The 24,152-nt window shown below is 50.7% G+C and overlaps 2 protein-coding genes across 8 annotated transcripts in view; one reads left to right on the top strand and one right to left on the bottom strand.

Annotated features, from left to right (window-relative positions):
• The first annotated feature begins 4,041 nt into the window (after positions 1-4,041).
• PCBD1 (pterin-4 alpha-carbinolamine dehydratase 1) lies at positions 4,042-8,406 on the top strand. Of its 3 annotated transcripts, none has more exons than XM_046027956.1 (4): positions 4,042-4,211; positions 6,898-7,029; positions 7,249-7,329; positions 7,862-8,406. In XM_046027956.1, exons 1-4 carry the CDS (start codon positions 4,209-4,211, stop codon positions 7,958-7,960), a joined length of 315 nt encoding a protein of 104 aa, XP_045883912.1. In that variant the 5' UTR covers positions 4,042-4,208; the 3' UTR covers positions 7,961-8,406. The 3 variants fall into 3 exon arrangements, with proteins under 3 accessions (XP_045883912.1, XP_045883913.1, XP_045883915.1); XM_046027957.1 differs by having other exon boundaries at positions 4,068-4,211; positions 6,858-7,029; XM_046027959.1 differs by lacking the exon at positions 4,042-4,211 and adding an exon at positions 4,287-4,431.
• Positions 8,407-10,506: 2,100 nt separating this feature from the next.
• The window catches only part of SGPL1 (sphingosine-1-phosphate lyase 1), a 53,173-nt gene continuing 39,527 nt past the window's right edge, over positions 10,507-24,152 (bottom strand). For all 5 annotated transcript variants that reach the window (XM_046026760.1, XM_046026765.1, XM_046026762.1 and 2 more), the window contains exons 8-15: positions 21,043-21,131; positions 19,560-19,665; positions 18,049-18,147; positions 17,354-17,503; positions 15,900-16,138; positions 14,647-14,793; positions 13,592-13,712; positions 10,507-13,103 (exon numbers count right to left, since the gene is read on the bottom strand). In XM_046026760.1, the coding sequence (XP_045882716.1) occupies positions 12,963-13,103; positions 13,592-13,712; positions 14,647-14,793; positions 15,900-16,138; positions 17,354-17,503; positions 18,049-18,147; positions 19,560-19,665; positions 21,043-21,131 (1,092 nt within the window). In that variant the 3' untranslated portion in view covers positions 10,507-12,962. The remainder of the gene's footprint in view (positions 13,104-13,591; positions 13,713-14,646; positions 14,794-15,899; positions 16,139-17,353; positions 17,504-18,048; positions 18,148-19,559; positions 19,666-21,042; positions 21,132-24,152) is intronic.

The raw sequence follows: 24,152 nt of genomic DNA, 5'->3' as shown, positions 1-24,152 counted from the left end.
ACGAGGGCCCTGGGCGTGCTTGGTATGTGGCCCCTCTCCTAGTGACTAAGGCTTTTTTGCTCCTTTGCAACAAGGGTCTGCAAGAGGAGGGAGGGGTTGGCCCTTTCCCCACAGCAGCTGCCAATCCCTTCCCACCCCTGCTCCGTGGCTGGATCTTCCTCCCATCTTCCACGCGGCACCTGCTGGAGTTCCTCTACGCAAACTGTCCAGGTGTCTGCAGCCCCAGCTCTTCAGGCTGGCATACCAGCACACACCTGGCTCCCAACTATTTGATAAGACTTGAGCTGATTTCTGGGGTGTCTGGGTGGATCAGTCGGTTAGGTGTCTGCCTTCAGCTCAGGTCACGATCTCGGGATCCTGGGATCGAGCCAGGGTTGGGTTGTCTGCTTAGTAGGGAGTCTGCTTCACCCTCTCCCTCTGTCCCTCCCTCACCCCTACTCTTGTGCTCTCTCTTTTTCTCTCACTCAAATAAATAAATAAAATCTTTCTTAAAAAAAAAAAAAGATTTCACTGATTTTTTTTCCTCCCCTCGTATATGGAGGCGTATGTGTCCCCCTCCCTCCCCAAGGGCCAGCACAGATGAGTCTGTCTGTGCTCCTCCCTTGGAATTCAGGCTCCTTGGTTGCCCTGTGAGCTCAGCTTCCTGGGGAACAGAAGAAAAGTGCTGATTTTGTAGTATATCCAGGCTTCCCCATGTTAGTGTGGGAGCAACACTCTGCAGCTTTCTGCATCTGGGGTGGAAGCAAACCTTCCCGTCTTTGCAGCCTTCCTTCCGCCTTCTCCCACCACCGCTCCCAGGCAGCTTGTTTTCAGCAGTTCACTTCAAGGCACCGAGTTTTGTTCGGGAATCTATGCGTCCTGTTCTCCACTGCTGTGTGACAAGCCACCCCCCAAATCTGGTGGCTTACTATTAAAACGTACTACTAGTTCTCATGGTTCCATGGGTTGACTAGTCTCTGCTGAGGTCTCACATGGGACTGCTGGGGCTGAAGTCATCTGATGGTCTGGACGGCCAAGGAGGCCCTGTCCCACACTGGAGGATGATTAGCGGAAGCCACAGGCAAGACGACGGACAGTCAAGGTCCACTGGAGAACACTAAGAACACTACATATAAAAGGGGACCTTTCACAGTTAAGTCTTATGTTTATCTAACCATAAAGTTAACAGGAGAAAAGGAAGATTATTATTGTGGCAGGAAAATCATCAGATAAATCCTGAAAAGCACAATGTTATAAGCCCAAGAAAAAAAAAGAGATAAGTCCCATACACCAACATACAAAATTTCTACCAACAAAGGACACTATGGAAGAAGTTAATATACTGATGGCCAATGGGAGGAGATATTTGCAATACTGAAAATGGACAAGCAATTAATGTCTACATATAAACTCCTGCAAATCAACTTAAAAAAAATAGAACACTGTATACTTTAAAAAAAAAAAATGGAAAGACTATTAAAAGGCAGTTTACGAGCAATAAGCCCCAGGTGCTAACAAGCAGATGAAGAGGTGCTCGGAACCATTAGTCATCAGAAAAACAAAGTAAAAACAGTGCACTATCATTTTATACCTATTAACGTGTTAAAAATTAAAAAGCAAGATAATGCCAAGGATGAGTGTTATGAGCGAGCAATACAGGGGAATAGAAACCCTCCCCCACATGATGCACATGACGTGAGGAAAAGAGCAGCCCCTGCCCACAGCATCTGAAACTATTTTGGGATACACACCCATGAGGAAATTGCTGGATTTATAGGAGATATATATATATATGTATATATATATATGTATATGTATATATGTATGTATATGTATATATGTATATGTATGTATTTATTATATATACATATATGTATGTATTTATTATATATACATATATACATGTATTTATTATATATAATAAATATATTTATCTATGTATATATTTCTATTTACATATTCGTATATATTTATATATTTATATTTAAGCTGCATAAAAAACCATCCACAGGCTGGAGAGCTACTGAGTTGGAAGAGATGTTCACTGGAGCAGCATCTTTGTTGCTCTGTTCTGCGTGCATTGCCCACTCACAAGCTGGGGGGTGGCGGTGGAGGCAGGTTGTCGGAAGCGAGCCGAGCATCCACCGCTGGAGGAATGAGAACTTACACTGGGCACTCCCCACAGAGCAGCAGTTAGAAGCTCTGCATGAAGTGTATATATAAAAATGGCAAAAATAGGTGAAAGAAACAGAATGAGACACGGCACACGGATCTATTTACAAAAAATAAAAGGCACAGAGATGAAACAACAGCACCTGTTGCAAAACAGATACAAACAAAACTACATATCAACACATTAGATTTCGTAGAGTAACGCACTGGGAGGAGAGGAATAAAAGGGGACTATAGTGATGAAGGTTAATGGGAAGGAAAAACGTTTTTGACTGTTAGAGGACTTGTATTACCTGACTCCAAGACTTACACAGCTCCAGGAATCAAGATGTATAGCATTAGCATCAAGAGGGACAAACAGGTCAATGGGCAGGCTAGAGTCCACACATATATGTCCAATTTGAAGGAAACCACACATATACCTTCAACTGAGTTTTTACAAAGGTGTAAAAGCATTTCAGTGGAGAAAGGAAGAACTGAATATTCATATGCAAAAAACTGAATTTGGATCCATAATGCAATGCATAGGAAAAATTAACACAAAATGGATCATAGACCTAAATGGAAAACCAATAACTATAAAATACAGGGAAAAAAAATCACAAAAAGGAAACATAACAGAAAAGTCTTCATAACAATAGGGTAGGGAAAGATTGTTTTAGTTGCAACACCAAAACACTAATCCATAAAAGTAACATCGGATAAATTGGATTTCATCAAAATTAAGGGCGTCTGATCTTTGGAAAACAGTGCAAAACACAAAGAAGAAACTGGCAAACCATGTCACTGGTAAAGTGCCCATATCCAGAATAAAGAACTCAAAAGCCAGTAAGAACCCAACTCAAAAGCGGGGGCGGGGGGGGGGGGGGACAGGAAATTCGAAGGCAATTATCAGATTTACCAGTGAAAATAAACACCTGAAAAAGTGTTCAATATCATTAGCCATTAAGGAAACTCAAAGGAAAACCACAATGAGATACCGCTACACACCAGTGAGAATGGCTGAAATGGAAAAGATTGACCGTAGCAAATATTGGTGCATCTTTGAGGATGTAGGGAAACTGGAACTCTCATACATTGCTGGCGGGCACCTAAAATAGTACAACTACTTTGGGAAGCGTCTGGCAGTTTCCTAACAAGTTATAAACACACATGTGCCGCATGAGGTAGCCATTCCACTCCTAGACCTTTACCCAGGAGAAATGAAAGCAGATATCTAAGTTGACTTGGATGGGAAAGCACACAGCATCTTTATTTATAATAGTGAAAAACTGCAAACAATCTAAATGCCTATCAACAAGTGAACAGATCAACAAATTGTGGTATAGCCATACAATGTAACACTACAAAATAAATTTTACTTAGCCATAGAAAGGAGGACACTATTGATAAACGCAGCCACAGGGGCGAACCGCAAAGTGACAACGCTGAGCCTAAAGAAGCCAGACACAAGAGCGTACACTGCATGCTCTGCATTTACATAAAATTCTAGGAAATACAACCTAACAGATTGTGCCCGGAAGCGGATGAGTGGTTGTCAGAGAAAGAAGGAGACTTGTAGGGACGCCGGCTATGATAAGTTTATGAGCGTGACTGTAGTGATGCTCGCAGGAGAGCTAACAGACGTCAAATCGCATCATACAGTACATTTTAGTTCTGTGCGGTTTCTTCTAGGCCAATACCTCCATCTGTTGCCTTTAAAAAAGAAAAGCATAATCTCGCGTCCAGAGTGACACGGCTGGTAAGCGGCAGAGAGCGATTCAAACGCATAAGTCTGCCCCTGGAGCCTGTAGTTCTCAGCCCCTGAGCTCCGGGTAACAGGAGCCCGGAAGAAGGTGCTGGAAGGGGGCAGAGGCCGAGTGCGCGCGTCGCAGCGGAGTTAACTATTACCGGTGGGCGGGTCCTTTCGGCCCCTCCCCGCCTGCGTCCCCGAACGCCGGGTGCAGTCCGCCCGCGCCGCCGCCACCTGCTGCTCGCTCGCGTCCGCACCTGCGCCCGCGTCCGCACCTGCGCCGGGTCCGCACCTGCGCCCCGTCAGCACCTGCGCCGCGCCCGCCATGGTGAGGGGGTCGCGCGCCGCCGCCCGCGGGGCCCCGGCGCGCTGGAGGGCGGAGGAGAGGAAGGGGCAGATCTCGGCGGCGGCGAGGGTGGGGAACGGTCCTTGCAAGCCCCCCCCCCGCCCCGCCCGCCGGCCGCTTGCTAGACTTGGAGAGCCGGGGCTAGGCTTGGAGAGCCGGGGTCTCCGCCCTGCTGTCACCCGCACCCCCTGTGGCGCGCTAGGTGAGCTGAGGCGGGAGAGGGGCGGTGGCGCGGCAGAGGCCCGGCCCTGCCCCCAGGCCCTTGTTCCCCGGGCGCCTCGCAGGGCCTGGTTGGTGGGCCCAGGGCAGGGGTGGGGGAGGCAGCTGGTGAGCCTGTAGATACCGCCCCCTCTCAGTGGCGGGTTCTTGTCCACATTGCGGGGGCGGGTGGCGTCCGTGTGTCTGAGCGTGAGTAGGAGGGAGACTGGTTCTGTGTTCCTCTAGGAGTCTGTTTACCGCCATTCTGGCTTGCACTTCCGGCAGGGTCCGGCCAGGCCCTCTGCACACCCGGCGCTGCCCGCTTGGCCTCGTAGCCAGGCCCTGGTGCCTCGCTTGAGGCCTGCGCCCAGTAGTGGGGACCGATTGCTCAGGATCAGCCCTCTTCCAGGCTGGGTGTTCCCCCAGGAGGGCCTGGGCCCTGTGGTCAGCCCTGCTTCATCACCTCCACCCTCTGGCAGTAAAGGGGAGCCCTGGCTGGGGAGAAGTGTGTAGACCCTGGAGCTTTACTAAACAGCCCCTTTCTGATCCCAAAGCCGGAGGAGCAGTAGGGACTGCGGTGACAGCGGAGAAGGCACTTGGAAAGCAGTGGCTTGGAGGGAGAGGAGGGGGGAGTGAGGCCGCTTGTGTGGTGTTCTGAGGCCCCAGATGTGCAGGGCAGGGCTGGTAATCAGTAACCGGAGCGCACACTCCCCTAGAAGGCTCGGCCAGGCCTGGCCTGTGATCTACTAAGCAAACAGTGCCCCTTCCCCCGTCTGACCCCAGCTCTCAGAGGGGCTTGTCCTTTCAGCCCCAGGCTGTGAAACTTGGGGGATCCCAGAAGACACTAAGGGGCACGGGGTGCCTCCTAGGAGCTCCCTGTATCCCCCTACTTCTTTCTGGGCCAGAGAGCGAAGCAGTGGGTTCTGATCCCTGGGCTGACATCATTCATCCGGTTGCCTGGATACGTGACCAGGCTTATCAGCCCCAGAGAAAGGGCCGGCTCTGGAATGGAGCAGGGGTTGGGGCAGGATGCAGAGCTCTCAGAGCTGAGGAACTGGACCAAGCCAGATCAGCCTGGAGAAAACAAGTGTTTTCAGAAGGGAAGGAAAGATTGACTTAGAGGAGGCTGTACTGCTTCTCTAGTGCGACCCCCACACCAGACCCCACACCCCAAGGCCTAACAAGCCCTTTACAAATGCAGATGGCAGGCCCTTAATAAGGGTGGGCTTACTGATAGGTCTCATAGGCTCCTCTTGCAGATCTGAAATGGAAGTTGTGGGCCCCTTCTACCTTTCAAGCCAAGGGAGGTGATCATCCTGCTGGACAACACCAGAACTGGGGCTTGACCCAGTCCTGCCAACGCCCTCATGGCTGCCAGGCTGCGGACTGCCTCGTGAAGCTGAATTAGCCTCCCTCACATTCTCTCCCCAGATCTTACTAGTTCATTTTTCCTTCAACACTCTATAGAGTTTCTGTTGGAGAAGTCACAGTTCTGGGATCTCTTCTGGGTCTAGGCCTGGATCCATCCCCCCAGAGGATGGAACCGGCCTTTGCTTCCGTCTGTCTCTGAAGGTTCCACTCAGTCCCTGAACTGTGCCAGCTCGGGCTGCCTGGAGGGCACTTTGCACAATAGGCAAATAGGCCGAGGGGCTAGGTTTGCCATTCGCCCTTGGCCAAGTTACTTCCACTTTGGCCTGAGCTCTGTGGCTCAGGCTTCCCAGGCTGGTGGAGTAGACAAAGTGGGACTCCGAAACCCCCAGGCCTAGCAGCTGGTACTCAGGGGCTGCGTGGTGGCAGCGTGATGAATACCCAGTGGGAGGTAGTGCCAGTGGGGATCAGTTCTGGTAGAATCGCCTGGAAGGTGTTATAAGCACTTGCTCCTTTTCCCTGGGCCCAGGACGCAGATTCACACCCCTTTGAGAACAATGTCTGTGCTCTGAGGAAGGAGGGGGAAGCGGGGGAGGAGAACTGTGGTCATGTTCCCTTTCTAGGCCTCAGTTTCCTTGTGCGGGCGTGGGGGTGAACTGGATACAGTCCGTAACAGAGAAAGGAAGGTTGGACAGTCATGGGTAGTCTTTTTCTGCAAAGTTGTGTAGTAACACATTCGCATCTGGGCTTGATTTTACTTTTAGTCCCTCATTAACTTAAAAGACCTATGGTGGGGGGGGCAGCTCTGTCAGGCTTTGGGGACAAGGGTGGGCGGGGGGAGTGCTGCTCAGTCCCAGTGACTTGCGTCACAGCTCAATATTTTCTGTTCTCTGAGCAAAGTGTCAATCTAAGAACCTATCAGTGCGTGAGCCAGGGCCCCACCCCCAGGGCAGGGTGCCTCCTGAATGGCTCCCTGTCCATTTGCTTTAGACCATGCCACCAGAGCCCCTTTGGAGGCCGGCCAGTGTCCCCTCATGACCGGGGCCCTCTCCTGGGTCCTAGGGAGAAATGCCCGTGGGCCTCTGCTGATTTCCTGTCCTAGGCCGGCAAAGCGCACAGGCTGAGTGCTGAGGAGCGGGACCAGCTGCTGCCAAACCTGAGGGCTGTGGGGTGGAATGAGCTGGAAGGCCGAGATGCCATCTTCAAGCAGTTCCATTTCAAAGACTTCAATCGGGTATGTCGCCGGGTGGGACAGAGTTTCTTACACTCCAAAACTTGTTCTCTCCCTTGAGGGCCTTGCTACCTAAGTCCCTTGGCCACTACCCACATCGGGCTGGAGTGTGCTCCTTGGGGACAGGAGAAGGGGTGATGGGTCTTGGGGTCTCCACACCTGGAACTCCTCGAGCAGCCCTCTCCCTCAGAGCGCTCACCTGGGTCTTACTTCACTTCGCAGGCTTTTGGCTTCATGACGAGAGTAGCCCTGCAGGCCGAGAAACTGGACCACCACCCCGAATGGTTTAACGTGTACAACAAGGTGAGTGAGGCGTGCCTGCTGTGCTGGGCTGGCCAAGCTCTGAAGGCCCTTCCCTGGCCTTCCCTAGGGGCCTCCCCACCTAGAATCAGCACCGTCACCCCTGCGGTAGTCAGGCTCGCTACAAACTAGAAAAGTGCAAATTAAAACACCCGTGAGCGAACATGCGGTTAAGGCGGACAGTCGACATTAGGAAGGCTGAACCACAGAACCGCAGGCACTGGCCGTATTCATGGCTCATAGCTCTATGGCCCAAATCCTCCTGGAGGTGTGGTGTGGAGGGATGAAAAAGTAGTCACCGGAGCTGAGAACACACGCACACAGCAGACAGGTCGGACCGCAGGCCATCGTAGGGCGGTCATGAGACCCCTGCCATGAGCCACGGCGGGAGGGTTGGCAGTGTTGCTGGAGACAGGAAGGCTGTCCCCGGGTGAGAGCATGGTGACCAGCTACCACCCTGGAGCGCTCCGTGTCACCGAGCCACATGGCCCTGACCCTCTCCCGCTCTGGGACCGAACCTCTGGTTTTGTTCCAGGTCCACATCACCTTGAGCACCCATGAGTGTGCCGGCCTTTCGGAACGGGACATAAACCTGGCCAGCTTCATCGAACAAGTAGCAGTGTCCATGACCTAGGCCCTGCCCTTCCTCTGTGAATTCTTCAGGGGAAGAGGGTGACTGAATCAGGAATCCAGTGGGGGATCCGGGAAGCCAAGATGTGCTGCAGCCAGAAGGGCCAAGTGGACTGTGCAGCCACCAGCTAGGGGAGAGAGTCCTTGCTATGGAAGGAGATGCCGGCATCACCGCTGACCTTTCTTCCCCAAACCCCTCTTTATCCTTGACGCTCTGTTACACGTACACTAATTGAGTCTGATCTTCCCTCTCTGGAAGACTTCCCGGCAACAGTATTGGTCTTTTTGCCAGGCTGCGTCCTGCTCCCTTTCTAATTCATTTCCCAGGAGGCTGTGACAAAGAGGTACCAAGTCTTAATCTCAGAAACCAGGACCCTAAAGTCAACCTCATCGTATGTAACACAAACACCTGTGCTTTTATGTCTCAAATAAAACTAGTGTTTCACACGGTCTCAGACTCTAGAAATTTCCTTTCTACAGGTCAGTCCAAACCGGAGTCAACAGGCATTTAAATAAGCACTCTGTGGGAAGCCCTGTTCAAGGCCCTGGGGTCAGGAGACCAGACCACTGTCTTCATGTAGCAGAATTAAGCAGGAAGCAGTTCACTACCACGAGGCAGGATGGATGAAGTCAACACTAGAGGCAAGGGTAAAGAAATGAGTTAAGGGAACATCAAGTGATTGACAAGAGTGAGTCTGAAGGCTTCACTGACTTGTGCCTTGAAAACCTGAAAGGGACTCTTGAGGTAGGGGTGGCCAAAGGGGTACCATGAGTAACACGTAAAGGTATGCAGGACACCTGTACTTGCGCGTGGTGGCATCTGGGACGAGGAAAGCAGTCCGTGGCTGTTGTCGCATACCGGCCTACAGCGTCCCAGGGCGGGGAGACTGCTAATCCTGGGAGGGTCTTGCAGTTTCTTAGAGACTCAGCCCGTCTCGAGGCTTGTGCACTTTTACTGTGTGAGGGAGAGGGCGGAAATTCTAGCTTAGGAGGTGCTGGGCTACTTTCCATCCAAGCAGTTAAGGACTGGATCCCTACAGATAAGTCCTCCAACCTAGTGACTCTAGGATAGTGTTCCCACTAATGCGCTGTGACTGGGAGAGGGGGTGAGGCACAGAGCTCCATCTTCTCCCCCCCCCCCCCCCCGTGCACGTGATGCACATAGCAGTCCGTGTACGCCATGACATAGGACTGTGGGAAGCCCTTCTCCTGATGGGTTCTCATCTAAGATCCCCTAGCTGGATGCAGGCAGCTTCTGCATTCTAAGCTGACTTGCAAATGCCAGGATTCCTTGGAGCAGACATTTAGCAATCACAACCCAGTCACCCTGGATGAGTTGGTCCCATAACCAGGGCCAGAAAATAGGCAGAGGTCGGTGTCTGAGAAAGAAGCATTTTGTTGTGAGAGGTACCGGCAGGATCTGAGGATTGACAACACCTACATGAACGGCAGGTTCTCAGAAAACTTATTCTGATGGTGGTCCCCCATCTGCTCCACTTCTGACTTCCCTTTTCTTAAGTGTGTTTCGATCTGATGACTGTGGCTTAGGGGACAGAAGCCCCCAGACACGAAGGTATGAAGCATGTGTTATGTCACCTTCCTGCCTCTGCTCACCCAGGGATCAGGGGCTGAAAGATGCAACCTAGAGGACACTACAGTTCTGTGAAAGACTTTGCTGCGGGACAAAGACATAAATGATAATTTTTCAGAAACAAATGTTTATTCTACAATTCGTGCAAATAACTGAAGTTACAGGGGAAGATGTTAAGAAGAGATGAGGGGGAAAAAAAAAGCCCAAGGAAAAGAATAGCAATTAAGACTCCCAACTTGAGAAGAGGCTCAGACCCAGGCTGTAGTTGGTGGCTATCAAGTCAGGCCTCTGAGGAGACGTAATGACGTCTCCACTGCTGGGTCTGGCTACAGGTGGCTCATTGCTACCAAGAACCCTCAGAGAAGGCTAAGTAGCAGGTATAAGCATCCAAACACCAATTCTTGGATTGGGGGGGGGGGGCAGGCCTCATCCTCTAGGACTAACCCCAAAGCAAGCAGGTGCTCAAGAAACCAAGTCATTTAGCAGAAAACTAGCAAAGACAGGCATTTCTTGGCTTGATTCTGACGAAGTCCAATGGGCTGAAACGCTGGTTACCAATTGACAGGCTCTAGGACCTGTGAAAGGACTTCTCACTTCTTACTTGTAATGGAACAAGACGCCCAGCGGTTACATGTGCAGATATATTCTGAGGGGTTCCATCGGCTCCCAAACCAGATGCAGGGCTTCCCACCCCGGGAAGCTCCATCCATCATTAAGGTATAGGCAGAAGTAGATGGTGAAGAGGACAGAAAACCCAAGGCGGGCCCGGAACCTGGGGAACTACAGGCCTGAGCTCCAGACCTTCCTGGTGAAGCCACCACCCTAAATCTGCGTGGCCACACACAACCATTTCACCACAAGGGGGCGAGCTCCCACCAGCAGCCAGGTCTCCCGCGGCCACCACCCCACCGGGGATCTCCCACCTGCCCCTCCAGAAGCAAAGGAATGCAACCACATCGTTGATGATTTCCGCCATTTAATTACTGAATTGCTCTTTAAGATATTATTGCTGCAATCAGGAAGGGAGCACTGAGCTGGGAAGAAGGAGGTTAAATACAGAAAAGATTTAAAAGAGGCAAGTACCATTTTGCAAGTATAAAACCAGTAATATTAAAAGTGACATGGCAGTATAGAGTCTGGCGACTGCTCCCTCCGTATAGAACCCAGACACTACCGTTTCTGCAGAGGCCAACATGACATCTGCTAGCAACACATCTGAAGACATTCTGCCGGCCTCCGCCAGACTAGGTGCTCTAGGCGCGCAGGTATGCATAGAATGGAAAGCTCGCAAGTGTCAGTCAAACTAAGGCTCGTGATATAAAGTGGCTACTGTAGGTCCCTTTGAAAAAACACCACTGCCTCCGGGGCAGCAGTGCCGTCACAGCAGAGGAAGGGCCCGTAGACACCAAGACACCAGAAGCAACAGCACGCCCATCGCTCTATCCGGCACAGGCTTCTCCATTTTCGCCGCCGAAAAACCAGAGTGGTGCCAGGGTGGTTCTGGGTCCCGGGTCCTCCTCCGACACCACGAACGCGCCACAGACCCAGGAGCACTGGTGCACGGCTCCCGCCACAGCAACTCTAGGGAGGTGCCCCGCAGTTCAACGACGGGAAGGAACTCGGCTACCATGTCCAAAAGATCTTAGCCTCTCCCTCTAATGCGCGTGCACGGACACACACACACACACACACACACACACACACACACACACCCGCTCCTGGAACCCACAAGGCACAGGAGGCACACACACACTGCAGCCCGGCAATGACACGGCCAGCTAGTCACAGCTACTGTGGCGGAAGCGCAGTGCCAAAGGCTACTTCAGACACGTGTGCTATGGAGCCCCGGGGAAGGCCTGATCATCCTGGCTCTCCAGGCCAACATTCCCAGTGAGGGCGGCCAGAGGGCAGCAGCCTGCAGAGGCTGAATGGTACAGGGGTCCCTGAGAAGGGGAATAAACAGAGGACATTTTCTCCTGACTTTATCCTGAAGTCCTCCCCCACCCAAATAAAAGCTCGAAGATTGACCCATTTCCCCTACGGCCTGGGTCAGGAGTAGCCCCTTGCCGCTCAGTGCTGAGGAAAAAGGCACATGGTAGGTTGTCTTCAGAGGAAGACTCTGGCTCCACCTAGGTCAGGGCCCTCTGCAGGGGTGAAGAGGACAGGGAGCGGGCGCAGGGTTTGGTCCTGTCCCTGCACCACCCTGAGCAACTAGTCTTAGGAAGGAATCCCAGGCCCCAGACCCCAACTGAGAGTTGCCATCATGCTTCCCTAGTTCAGAGTTAGCCGGGGCTGAGAAGTGTCCAGTACCTGAGGCTAAACTGCCATAGTACCTTGGGAGCCAAAGAGAACAGAAAGAGGCAGGAGGGACACACGAATGGGGAGAAATTTCCTTGCCTTGGAGGCTCTCTCATGCTTCCTTGCACCCATCTAGGGTAGGTCAAGGCAACTTGTGAAGGTGCTCTGAGCTGTTCCTTCAAGCAAACATACTCGCAGACGAGATGGCGTACAGCAGCAGGGGAAGGGAGGACCACCACCAACTCTGGGACATGTATTTGAATGTGACAGAGAACCTGAGAAAAGGCTCTGGTTTCCGATCCTTAGCAGCCCAGGAGAGGTTCCAGGTGTGCTCTGAACACTGCCTGTGCAGACAGGCAGCGCCAGGGCCAGAAAAGCCTGGCCTCTCTGGAAACCCCGATCTCTTCCTAATCCAGGGCAGCAACAACAAACCAATGGGAGCCCAATTTCAAGCACAAATCTCCATAGATGGGGCCACCAAGTATCAAATGGGGAGAGCAGAAGGCCACTCCACAGCCTGCCTTGACAGACTGAGCAGATAAGCTCCGCCACTCTAATCCCACAAAACAGAAGCCATGGCCTATCCATCTGTGTCCTAGGAAAAGAAACTGAGCCGCACTACCAGTGACTCTACGAGACAGACAACTCACTACGCAGAGAGGAGGCGGAGAAGGCCTCACGCTTAGAGGGCACATAACTCCCACCCGGGAACACATCTTCCGATCTGCCTCGCCAGCCTGCCTGAGAGAACAGAGAAGCTGCTTTATCACGTAAACCGCCCCAGCCTCTGTAAGGACTCAGGTCAGAGCCGCTGCACAATGATTAAGTGAAGTCAAAAGCTAGAAGGTTAGAGAGGGAAATGGCTAAAACAATTCCTAGGGCAACATCTGAGAACAAGGGCAAAATAATTATGTAATAGACTCCTTCAGGGTCTCCACATAAAGACCACAGGAGGATGACGGCAGGAAGAACAAGAATCCCAAGGATCGAGCCATCTCGCGGTCTGTCTCGTCGTGCTCCATGGAGCAAGACCAGATGCTGACCCTGCGCAGGGCCCATTCCACACCCCGAGCACCGTCTGGAGGCCAGGAGCCCCTCGGGGCCAGAGGGTCCAGGCTCAGCGCGGCTTCGGAGAACCATTCATCTGGCTGCTCTGAGTTACAGTGTCAGTGCTGAAAAGGCTGTCCAAGAAGACTGAGGACAATTCTGCGACCAGGTTCCTGTCAACGGTCGTCTGGGCCATGCCGTAGATCGCACCCTACAAATCCAGTCAGAGTGTTAGTGGTGATAGCATATGGGGGGTGGAGACGAAGCTGCGGCTCCGATTCCCTCCCATTCCCCACCTTCCACGTCTGCATCCCACCCTGGCTCCACGCCCACCCAGGCAGCTCTTCACAGGTACTTGCTGGTCTGCCTTTCTGCCCAAAGGAAATGACCCATGGGATTTGTCAAAGAAAATTCCAGAGAAAACACGCTTATTGTCTTTCCTGTGTCAAAATTTTCCATTCAAAGGGACACGACCACCACCTGCCTCTGTAGGACACATTCAAATATACAAGGTGCGTTATCTACAGCATGCCTCACTTGAGACCAAACAGCCTGGAAACAGGTGAGGCAGAGGTCATGAGCTCCAAGGGATAAAGAGAAAGAACAGAGGCAGGAAGAGACTTGAGGTCACCTGGTTCTTCCAAACCCCCCATGACACCTAAACTTCCACAGGAAGATAAAAGTCCCCAGCGTCCCTACCATTCCTGTGGTCTTTGCTTTAGGATTCTTCATGATTTGAGTGACAGACTCCCGGATGTCCCTTAGGAACTGTACGGCTACACGCTTCCGGGTGTGTACTAGCGTGATGCAGAAATGAATACTGTGGGAGAAGAGAGAGACAGGCGGAAATGAACCTTGGGGAAAGAAAACCAAGTTCTAAAATAAGGCAGCCCCACAGACTGGAATTCGTCACTCGCTTCTTCATGTTATTTGTGACAAGTGTTCCCAGTCCTGGGACTTGGGGCTCTCAAATACACGGGCTGTCAAGCCTGGGCCAGCACAAGGGTGTCACGCCTCCACGTGAGCAGCAACATCCTAACAAAAGGGAGTCCAGGCTGCCTGTTCTGTCCCACCTCTCCCCTCAGAAACTGCCAACTGCTATGCCTTGAGCCACGGGGCCACCAAGGGGATGCTCTCCTCGCAGATGATAACTCCCCTCAAGCTCACGGCCACAGGGGTCTTGATGGACTTCAAAGCACAGAAGAAATGCTCACACCCCCTGGAGGGAGACTGAGGTCCAGAGGGATCGTGAAGAGGAAGAAGCTGAGTCCAGGTGAGACTGGCAGGGCACCACCAGGTGAAAGGATCAGGGTGCACCGAGGACACCTGGGGGTGGGGGGGTTCTGCCCTCGGGGAGCAGTGTTTAGTTATAGGCATCATGGGGGATGAGATGACAGAAGTATATTATAGGACAGGGCAGTGGGCCTGAACGATGAGAAGCCTGTGGAAGGTTCTGAGCTAAGCATGACTCAGGTCATGAGTGCGTCCAAGGACAATCTGATGGTGGTTACGAGATGGGGCACAGAGTACACAGCCCAGGAAGAGGGTAGGGTCTGCTGTAGAGGGGGTTCCTGACTGACCAATGGTCCCCAGAGTTTGAGTAATGCCAGGTGGTGAGATGAAATTACACAGATAGTCCGTCGGCCCCAGGGCACTGGCCTCACTGCCAGTCTCTAGGCTTCGGGTGACTCCGCTACCCAAGCTGCTGGGAAGTCACAGAGCACAGCGAAGGCGGGAAGCTCCCCGGGGCTTACCTGGGTGGGAACTGCAGCTGGTTCAGGTTCCAGCCCTTAGCAGTCATCAGGTTGAATAGCCGGTAGATGTCAAAATCTCGGGAGCCCAGAGCAATGACTGACAACTGGGGATTCCCAAAAACAAAGATGCCTTTGACATTTTCCAGTCTTAAACAAACAAAAAAAGGAACAGAAAGGAAATTTCAGCCACATATACTGCTTGGGCCATCATCTCTTTCATCATGCAACATCTCCCCTATAACACAGTCTCATCTTTTAGGGCTTCAGCTCGCTCACCTTCTAAAATCAGGTGGCAAGACTGAAATCAGTGGTTCCCAAACATTACAAACATTCAAAGGCCCAAACCCCACTGAGCTCAGATGAGTCAGAGTCACTGGCTCCTACCCTGTCTGCCCAACTCCCAAATTACGGCGTGCCCAGGGGCGTACGATGTATAAAAGACACACTTAAGAAAATAATCCTGGAAAATAACTCCTCCGTGTCTGCAATTTAAAAAGTCATGTATGTAATCCCTAAAGCAAGAAATGGCAGAGCAGTTCACAAATAGATGGGTGTATTGGCTGTGTATATGCAGGTTTTGTTCAAATGAGACATGCCTCCTGGCCGCTTTCACTCACCCTCCAGATTCTGAAAAAGCATCTCCAGGGTGGGTGAGCCACAGGGATGGGGGGGGTGCGGATATACAGGAACAGGTGTGTCAGACAAATGCGCTGCCTCGTTCTAGCTTCATCCCCGCCCTGGGTTTCCCGGCTCGCCCTTCCCCCACTCCCTCTGCCTCATCTACCAGCGACTCTAGCCCCGCAGCTTCCGTATCCACTGGGAGCATCCCCGAAATGCCGGTCTGCAGACTCCCATTCCAAATGGACAGAATGAGAAGCCTGGGGGTGCCCAGCAACGTGTGTCGTGACTGGCCCTCCCAATGATGACGACGCACGGTCACGTGTGAGAACCGCGGTCTGCAGCATTCACGGCGCACAGCATCTGGGCAGTGGGTAAGAGCGGCCACTCGTGAAGATATCCTCTGAGACACAAGGGCCTACACATGAAGCCTGGATCGGACCCTCTAAGTCCCAGAAGTGCCAGGGGGCTTCTCCTCCTCCCAGGCCAGCACCACCCCTAAGCTGCTGTCCTAAACCCTGGCCGCTAAGGATGCTGACTGGGCTGGGGGCACAGGTGCTGGGCCCAGCATATGCCTCGAGCCTAGAAGCAGACAAAGCAAGAGACGAAGCAGAAGCCCAATCTAACACACATACTCTGACTTGAGGAAGCGAGTGGTTTTGATGATCTGTTTGGTGGCCTCAACATAGCCGCTCTCACCGAAGTGCATCAAGGCAGCCCAACAGGCCGCGCTAATGCCTCCGGGCCGGGAGCCAGCGATGGTCGGGGACGCGTAGATGCCGCCCTGCCAGTCTGTTGCCACGAAGAACTGATGGCTCCTGTACTTCTTGTCACTGTAGAGCAGCACAGAAGAGCCTTTGGGGGCGTAGCCATACTGAGGGGGAGAAGCGTACAGGTGAGTGCCCGCCCCATGAGTTCCTCCCGTACTTCTTCTACGCCCCTTCTCCAGGGCCCACCCGCACCTGGAACTTGGAGAATTTGCACTCAGACATGAAGGGTGGAGGGCACGCAGGGCCGGTGCTGCTGAGAGGCCGAGGGCCCCCACCCAACACCCCTCCCAACAGGTGGCTTCTCTTCTGTAAACAGGACCCCAGCACAGGGCGTCAGGACAGAAGCAAAGACAAGCTCCCACTGGAAACCGGGAAAAGGGTAGAATTCACATGAAGCAACTAAAACCCCGGCTGACTCCTTCCCATCCCTCTCGCTCAGTGTTATACTTCCTTTTTAGGAACATCAGGGTGTTTAGAATCTTAAAGCTACTGAATACCCTTTAAAAAAACAACCTACTACTTGGTTTCCTTACAGCAACCTGCCCTCCCAATGAACTCCCGTCGCAGCCAGCACGGACACGGCTTGGCTCCCTGACCCACATGGCGAGAGATGGTGAGGACGCGGGCACAAGGGGTGGCCTCGGGGCTGAGGACACCCCAAATCAGGTCCCAACAGGAGATCCACGTGCATCACGCAGGGTTTGAAACACAGGTCTCCACTGTACTTGGGATGAAAACAAGCTCCGCGAGTGAGTCCTGAGGCTGCTCGACTTCCCCCACAACCGCGCGTAGCTTCAGAGCATTCTTGACCAACTTAGACGACATTCCAGGCCACCGGGGGTGGCTTCCAAACCTTCTCCAGCAAGCGGTTCTTCCCTTTTGTCAAAGGGCTTCCCTTAGCTGGCTCCTGTCACTCCAGGCAGCAGCCCCGGCTGTGTGGGAGCTACAGCACCGATGTCCATCCTCTCAGGAATTCCACTATCAGCTTCATCACTATCCTCCACCCCACGGAATCTCAGCGCTTCGGAACATTGTTCTATGGGCCCCTGTCCTGGCATGTCCCAGCTACATACAGCCGGGGGATGCACAACTTCTCTTAGCCATATGCCACAAAGATAACAGGTCCCTTTTCACGATTACCAGTCACCTCTAGCACGGTACTTTGTCACCTGAACCAGCTAAGCGGGGGAGATCAAAGAGCCAGATTTAATTTTACATTTTGAGTGGAAGTTAATGCTTTAACCAATTTATTTTGTTGACAGTAGTGGAGATAATCAGCCACCTACTTTGATTAGCATTTGGTCGCTTCCCTGTCTCACCTTGTGGGTATCCGCTGAAATGCTGGTCACACCTTTCACCCGGAAATCAAAAGGCTGCTCCAGCGGGTATCCTGCCTTCTCCATGAAGACGATGAGGAAGCCCCCCAGACAAGCGTCTACATGAAGAGGTATTTTATATTTGACAGCCAGCTAGTCCCAAAAGACAAAGACCACAAGAGAATTTCATTATAGCCATATAACAAAAATTTGCAAGACATAGGTGGAAAGGTGTGCTGTGACCACAGGCCACTATATACCGCGTCTTTCAGGCTTTAAAAAATCCTTTAATACACAGGGCCTCAACCTCACTCTAAAATCAAGCAAGACAGGAGCAGCCCTCTGACACTGGGGGCAAGGTCCTGCTGTAGTAACTGCTGGATGGGGAGGAAAGGGGACAGGTGGGGCTGCTGCTGGACGCCACCCTCGGGCAGCAGACTCCAAATGCAGCTCATCTTCCTGGCTGAATCGAAATGCCAGTTCTCTCCCAGAATATCCAGTTTCAATGGTCTTCTTCCCACAGCAGAAGCCAGTAACTTTCTGAGGCTCCGAACAGAGCAGCAGGGCTTCCTACAGGGCTCAGGAAATGTGTGCACGTGTCTAAGTTGAGACTTGCTTCTCCCTGCCGAGTACTACACCATTACATTCTGTTCTCAAATCTCAGCCCAAGTGCCTGGCAGCCCATTTCTCCCACGTACCTTGGCCACATCAGGGACAGGATCAATGATACCGTGAGGAAACTGGGGTGTAGAACAGACAAGCATGGCCGTGTTCCTGGAGATGGCTCTCCTCATTGCCTAGATAGAGGTTTAAAGTTGAAAGGAAAATGAGAAGCCACGTCAGAATCCCTCTTCTGTGCTGCTGCCAAGAGCACTCCAGGCCACCGGCTCAGGGTCTGTGCTCCTCTAGCCCACCTCCTATGCCTCTCCAACCTGGGAGAGGACAGCCCCCCACCACGGTGGCAGCACGCAAACACGGCCAGAGGGCTCCATCTGGGGAAAAGTCCGAGACCACAACTTGGCAGGACAAAGGGCATCGGGCCGAGAGGCAGAGAAGCCTGTGCTAGTCTCAGCCCCACTCACTCGTGTGGAACCCTGGGGCAAACCACTTAACTCCATACAAACTGTTTCCTCACCTGTGCGCTGTGCAAGGACAGACAGTTTCTACAGCCCCCCCCCCGCCCCCGACCCGGACTGTCACAGGACACGGATGCAATTCTTACAGCACCCAGGCACTAGAGAGTTCTCCACACAGCACAGCATAGAAACAGTGACTAAAGGACTACTACAGGGTCTTCAAAAAAGCAAGCCTGCCATCTGTGATGAAATGGATGAACCTGGAGGACACTGTGCTGAGTGAAGCACGCCAGGGGACAGAGAGACAAAGGCTGCATGACCTCACGTACGTGGCGCCCATGACAGGCAAACTCGGAAGCAGAGAGCAGGATGGCGGCTGCCAGGGGCTGCAGGATGAGGGGCACCAAGTTTCAGTGTTGCCTGTCCAGACGTTCTGGACCGTTCGTGGACAGCTGTGTGGCCAGGCTGCACAATACTGCACTGTGTGCCTGAAACCAGCTAGCGGTCCAGAGAGCAGGCCTGTGTATTCTAACCCAGAAACAAGGGAGAAGAAGGATGATGGTAACTATCTGAGATGGGATACGCTCCACAGTGCGGCTGTAGTGAGGAGCTGGCTGTGTGGACACGCGTCAGCAGAACATCCAGCGAGCACCTTAGATATGCACGATTTTTATCTGTCAATTAATTAGTCAGTCAACATATCAATAAAGATGGCAGGCAGAAATAATGCTAGTGCTACAAAACTGGGCAGTTTAGTTCTGAAAAGATACAGTTCCTATTTTATTGGAGAGGATATGGATTCGGGCTCCTGAAAACCACAGAGAGAGTCCTGGACCAAGTCAGTCCATGCTCATCTTAGAGAGAGGAGAAAGTGAAGTTAAAGAATTGAAGCCCAGGTCTGCCAAGTCTCAACCCAGGGACTGGATCATCCTGCTTTCTCAGAGCTCACGACTTTATGCAAACACTGAGCCGCACTCCGTCCCCATAGCCGGCAGCAGCCTGGCAGCCCCGATGCCCACAGTCAGAGGCCACTGGAGCCTCTCTGCGCACAACGCTGGAGACCGTCTGTCAGCCGGGTGTGTCCCTGCTCCTCACAGCCCGTGGCACAACACGGGCCCTTCAGGGGAACTCACCCGAACATCCACCTCCATCATTTTGTTCAGCGGAACCCGTATAATCTTCATCCCAAAATAATTGGCGGCTTTGTCAAATGCGGCATGGGCACTTTGGGGGGCCACACTAAATGAGAGAGAAGAGTAATGAAATTCAGATAGAAACAGGGCTCAAGAGAGAGCCGAGTTAGCAGCTGGTTATTCTTCCTCACATTTTTACAAGTGTTTATACTGTTTTACCCTTTCAAGCACAAAGAAAAAGAGGTCAACTGATTTTCCATAGAAATCTTCTCCCTATGGTTTAGGAAATCCAAAGCATAAATTAGGGCTGACAGGGAGAAGACGAGGGCCTGGGAATCTGGAGCAGATCGGCATCCAGCAGAGCTTCCTCACGTCAGCCATCCAAAGCCAAGAAGCCGTGGGGGGGGGGTGGGGTCACGCCGACACGACACATGGCCAAGCAAGAACCCAAGACTGCTTTTATGAGGTCAGCTCTGAGAGCCCATGAGCCTGTGAGAAACTATAATTCCTACTGCTCCTACACACTTGGAAGCAGCACTTCCAGCAGCACTGAAATGGGGGTGCCTGGTGGCTCGATCAGCAGAGCCTGCGACTCTTGATCTTGGGGTCCTGAGTATAAGGCCCTTGCTGGGCACAGAGCTCCTTAAAAAAAAAAAAAAAAAAAAAAAAAAAGACAAACCGCACTGAAAAGGAGACTGAGTCACAGTTAAGTATTTGCTTTCAATTTCTCTCAATTACTGCACTCTCAAAATCAATCGTTCCCTTTATGGAAGGAAAGACTCTATTACTGAGTACCAAGCACCAAGATTTACATATGGAAGAAGATGGCAGCCTGACGTATTCTCTCAGGCCGAGGATGAGGCACAGCATGAGACCACGTGCAACCCTTGGGTCACAGATACTTGTGGGGAAACGGAAACCCAGAGGATGTAGCATAAACCCTCTGGGCAAAGAGACAGTCTAGAGAAAAAAATGCAGCCAAATATCAAAGTTACACCCATGGGGTGGCATTACGGATAAATCTCAAAAAGATTTTAAAAAGTTCTCCTCCCAGAAAATATCCTGCAGGCTGATTTTCTTAGGAAGCACCCTGAGACAGCCTATTATATTTAAGTAACTAGCACTGAACTTAAGGGAAGTAGAGAGTTTTTCCTTAGGCTCCAGATTATTTATAATAAATATTGCAGAATTCAAAGATGTAGTCCTGTTACTTGGTCACTTTTAGAAAAATGATTTCATTCTTGCTTTCAGTATTTACCATGTATAAACTTGGGGGTTGGGAAATGAATGACCTTTAAAATTAACTGACTGATCCACATAGGATTCTGTGGAATGTAAGGGGATAAGGGTCGAGGGTTCGGGACGGGATGAAAGAGGTCTGGAACTGCCAGACGAAGAGGGAAGAGAAGGAGAAAACAGATGGTCAGGTTGTTTCCAACCGCAGTACTCCAAACAGATAAATCCCAAAGCCACGCATACATACATTTCTGGAGTTTTGATCCCGTTCTCAAAGGCCAGGTCCCGGTAAGCTTTGCAGGCCATCAGTATGCTTTCTGTCCCCCCAGAGGTCACCTGTAATAAAGAAGAGATGTCATCCTTGGAGCGCAGTGAAGGACAGCTGTCGGCATGCACGTCCCACCCTATCTTGGTGGTGTCTGATGCAGGAGTAGGTCAGGTCAGGTCTGGCATGCACTCTGCAGAACGGACGCTGCTGTGTCTTCCGGAAGGAAATGTGGCTTTATCAGCTAAGCCCAATCTTGGTTCAGAAGAGTAAAAACGTATGAAATAAGAATCTCTGCACTGTATGGAAAAATGCACCAGCTCCCCAGACGTCGGCAGCACATGGGCTGTTTACACTCTACTCGTCCAGCTGCGGACAGGACAGCGCATTTTACACCACCCAAAAGTGTCAGGATTACAGACTTTGATCTATATTCCCAGTGCCCACTGCAGAATACACTGCAGTCACAAAGTCCACTAAACTACGTGATACCTCAGCAGATCAAGAAGAAAAGTTTAGACATTCCGAAGTGAACTGTGGTTTCTCTTTGAAAAAGAAAAGCAGAAGCCTCTACTTAAAGCTGGTTATCTCACTTACCTGAAATCAAAACAAAAATCCTCGTGTTTTTAAACAAAGTAAAATGTTTTCCTGAAGCTAGGCTTTGCCCCCTGTTATCGGTGAATTGCTTTATCAGAGATGAAACGTAAATATTCAAAGGTCATGTCATGTGTCCAATTTCCCTCACGAGACCATAAACTCATGAAGGTGGGGACCTATCCACTCGTGACAATATTCCAAGCACCTAGCCTAAAGGCTGACACCTAACAGAACGTCACCTAACTTTCTCAAAGCCTGATCTGACACTCAGTAAACCATGACCAACACAGGCATATCATACCCATCAGGTGAGCTTTTGATGACATCTAAGAATGAATCATTTCAGAGGAGTCAGAGTGGCTCAGTTGGTTAAGCATACAACTCTTGATTTCAGCTCAGATCAGGATCTCAGGGTTGTGAGATCGAGCCCCACCTCACGCTCCGAATTCAGTGGAGGTCTCCCTCTCTTGCCCTCTGCCCCTCTCCCCGACCTCTTCTTTCTCTCTCAAATGAATAACTAAATCTTTAAAAAAAAAAAAAAAAAATTAAAAAACAAACAAACAAAAAAAAAAAAAACAAAAAAGCCACAGCACTGAGCTAGGTGGCTATTTTCTTAGATTTCTCATCTCTAAAAATTCATACAAGCTTAGATAACTTTTTCATTGTACGGGTGAGAAAACTGAGCCCTAAGAAGTCTAAAATAATCCACCCAATGCCATCTATTAGCATCAGTTGATAAAAAGTAAAACTTTGCTGCAGCACCTTCTTGCTAGACATGTCTTAAAGGCAAGGAAAGCAAGGACAAAAATGAACTACTGGGACTTCATCAAGATAAAAAACTTTGCACACCAAAGAAAACAGTCAATAAAACCAAAAGACGACTCACAGAATGGGAGAAGATATTTGCCAATGACATATCAAATAAAGGACTAGTACCCAAAATCGATAAAGAATTTATCAAACTCAACACCTGAAGAACGAATAATTCAATCAAGAAATGGGCAGAGGACATGAACAGACATTTCTGCAAAGAAGACACCCAGATGGCCAACAGACACATGAAAAAGTGCTCCACATCACTTGACATCAGGGAAATAGAAATCAAAACCACAGTGAGATACCACCTCACACCAGTCAGAATGGCTAAAATTAACAAGATAGGAAATGACGGATGCTGGCGAGGATGCGGAGAAAGGGGAACTCTCCTCCACTTTGGTGGGAATGCAAGCTGGCGCAGCCACTCTGAAAAACAGCATGAAGTTTCCTCAGAAAGTTGAAAATAGAGCTACCCTATGACCCAGCAATTGCACTACTGGGTATTTACCCTAAAGATACAAATGTAGTGATCCAAAGGGGCACCTGCACCCCAGCAGCAATGTCCACAATAACCAAACTATGGAAAGAGCCTAGATGTCCATCAACAGATGAATGGGTAAAGAAGATGTGAGAGAGAGAGATATATACACACACACACACACATATACATTGGAATACTATGTAGCCATCAAAACTCTCAAAATCTTGCCATTTACAATGACATGGATGGAACTAGAGGGTATCATGCTAAGCAAAATAATCAGACAAAGGCAACTATCATATGATCTCTCTGATATGAGGAATTTGAGAAACAAGACCGAGGATCATAGAGGAAGGGAGGGAAAAATGAAACAAGATGAAACCAGAGAGGGAGACAAACCACAAGAGACTCTTAATCTCAGGAAACAAACTGAGGGCTGCTGGAGTTGGTGGGGAGGGTGGGATGGGGTGGTTGGGTAATGGACACTGGGGAGGGTATGTGCTATGGGGAGTGCTGTGAATTGTGTAAGACTGAGGAATCACAGACCTGTACCCCTGAAACAAATAATACATTTTATGTTAATTAATTGAATTTAAATTTTTTTTAAAAAAGGAAAACTTTCTACATTTGTTCATTTGGTGAAGCTTAACATGAGTTGGATAAGAGAGGGGGATTTCTGGAATTTCATATAATACCCCCATAGAGGACAAAAACACCATTGGCTACAAAATCCCAGCGGTCAGGAGTTACATGGAAGATTAGCTGAAAGAAGTTAGTCATACTGTGATTCAGGAAGTTTTCACCAAACACGTGCCCATCACCCACGAAGTAATACACTGAACTTGGGCACAGGACGCCCGCCTGTTTGTAGCCTCTGCACTTTCTGCCAGAGGAAATGAAAATGCTTATAGTGGAGGTCAGCTCTGCAAATCAGCAGCCACCCTGTGGTCTAGCACAAAACGTCAGACTGTCACATGAGGACCCAAACGAGCTGTGAAGCAAGTCAGGAAAGGACCGGCAACGTCCAAGTCTCCAGCATGTCAGCCTCTTCCTAAGGTTCAGTAATGACCTACGCAAAAGGATTTCTAAACCCCTAGTCACCCAGCACACACGCCCTATTTTTAGTCCAATAACTAATCAGGTCAACATCATTATTTGTTGGGCAAACAGCAGTGTACTTCTGACTGTAAAAGCAGGA

The sequence above is a fragment of the Meles meles genome, chromosome 13 (assembly GCF_922984935.1).
Source record: "Meles meles chromosome 13, mMelMel3.1 paternal haplotype, whole genome shotgun sequence".
Classification (NCBI taxonomy): domain Eukaryota; kingdom Metazoa; phylum Chordata; class Mammalia; order Carnivora; family Mustelidae; genus Meles; species Meles meles.
The sequence above is the reverse complement of the archived record's forward strand: the minus strand, read 5'-3'. Positions and strand labels throughout refer to the sequence as shown.

Excerpts from the sequence above, each read along its gene's own strand:
- PCBD1 (XM_046027956.1), top strand. Across the intron at positions 7,030-7,248 it reads ATTTCAAAGACTTCAATCGG|GCTTTTGGCTTCATGACGAG; the intron begins GTATGTCGCCGG and ends TTCACTTCGCAG. Across the intron at positions 7,330-7,861 it reads GGTTTAACGTGTACAACAAG|GTCCACATCACCTTGAGCAC; the intron begins GTGAGTGAGGCG and ends GTTTTGTTCCAG.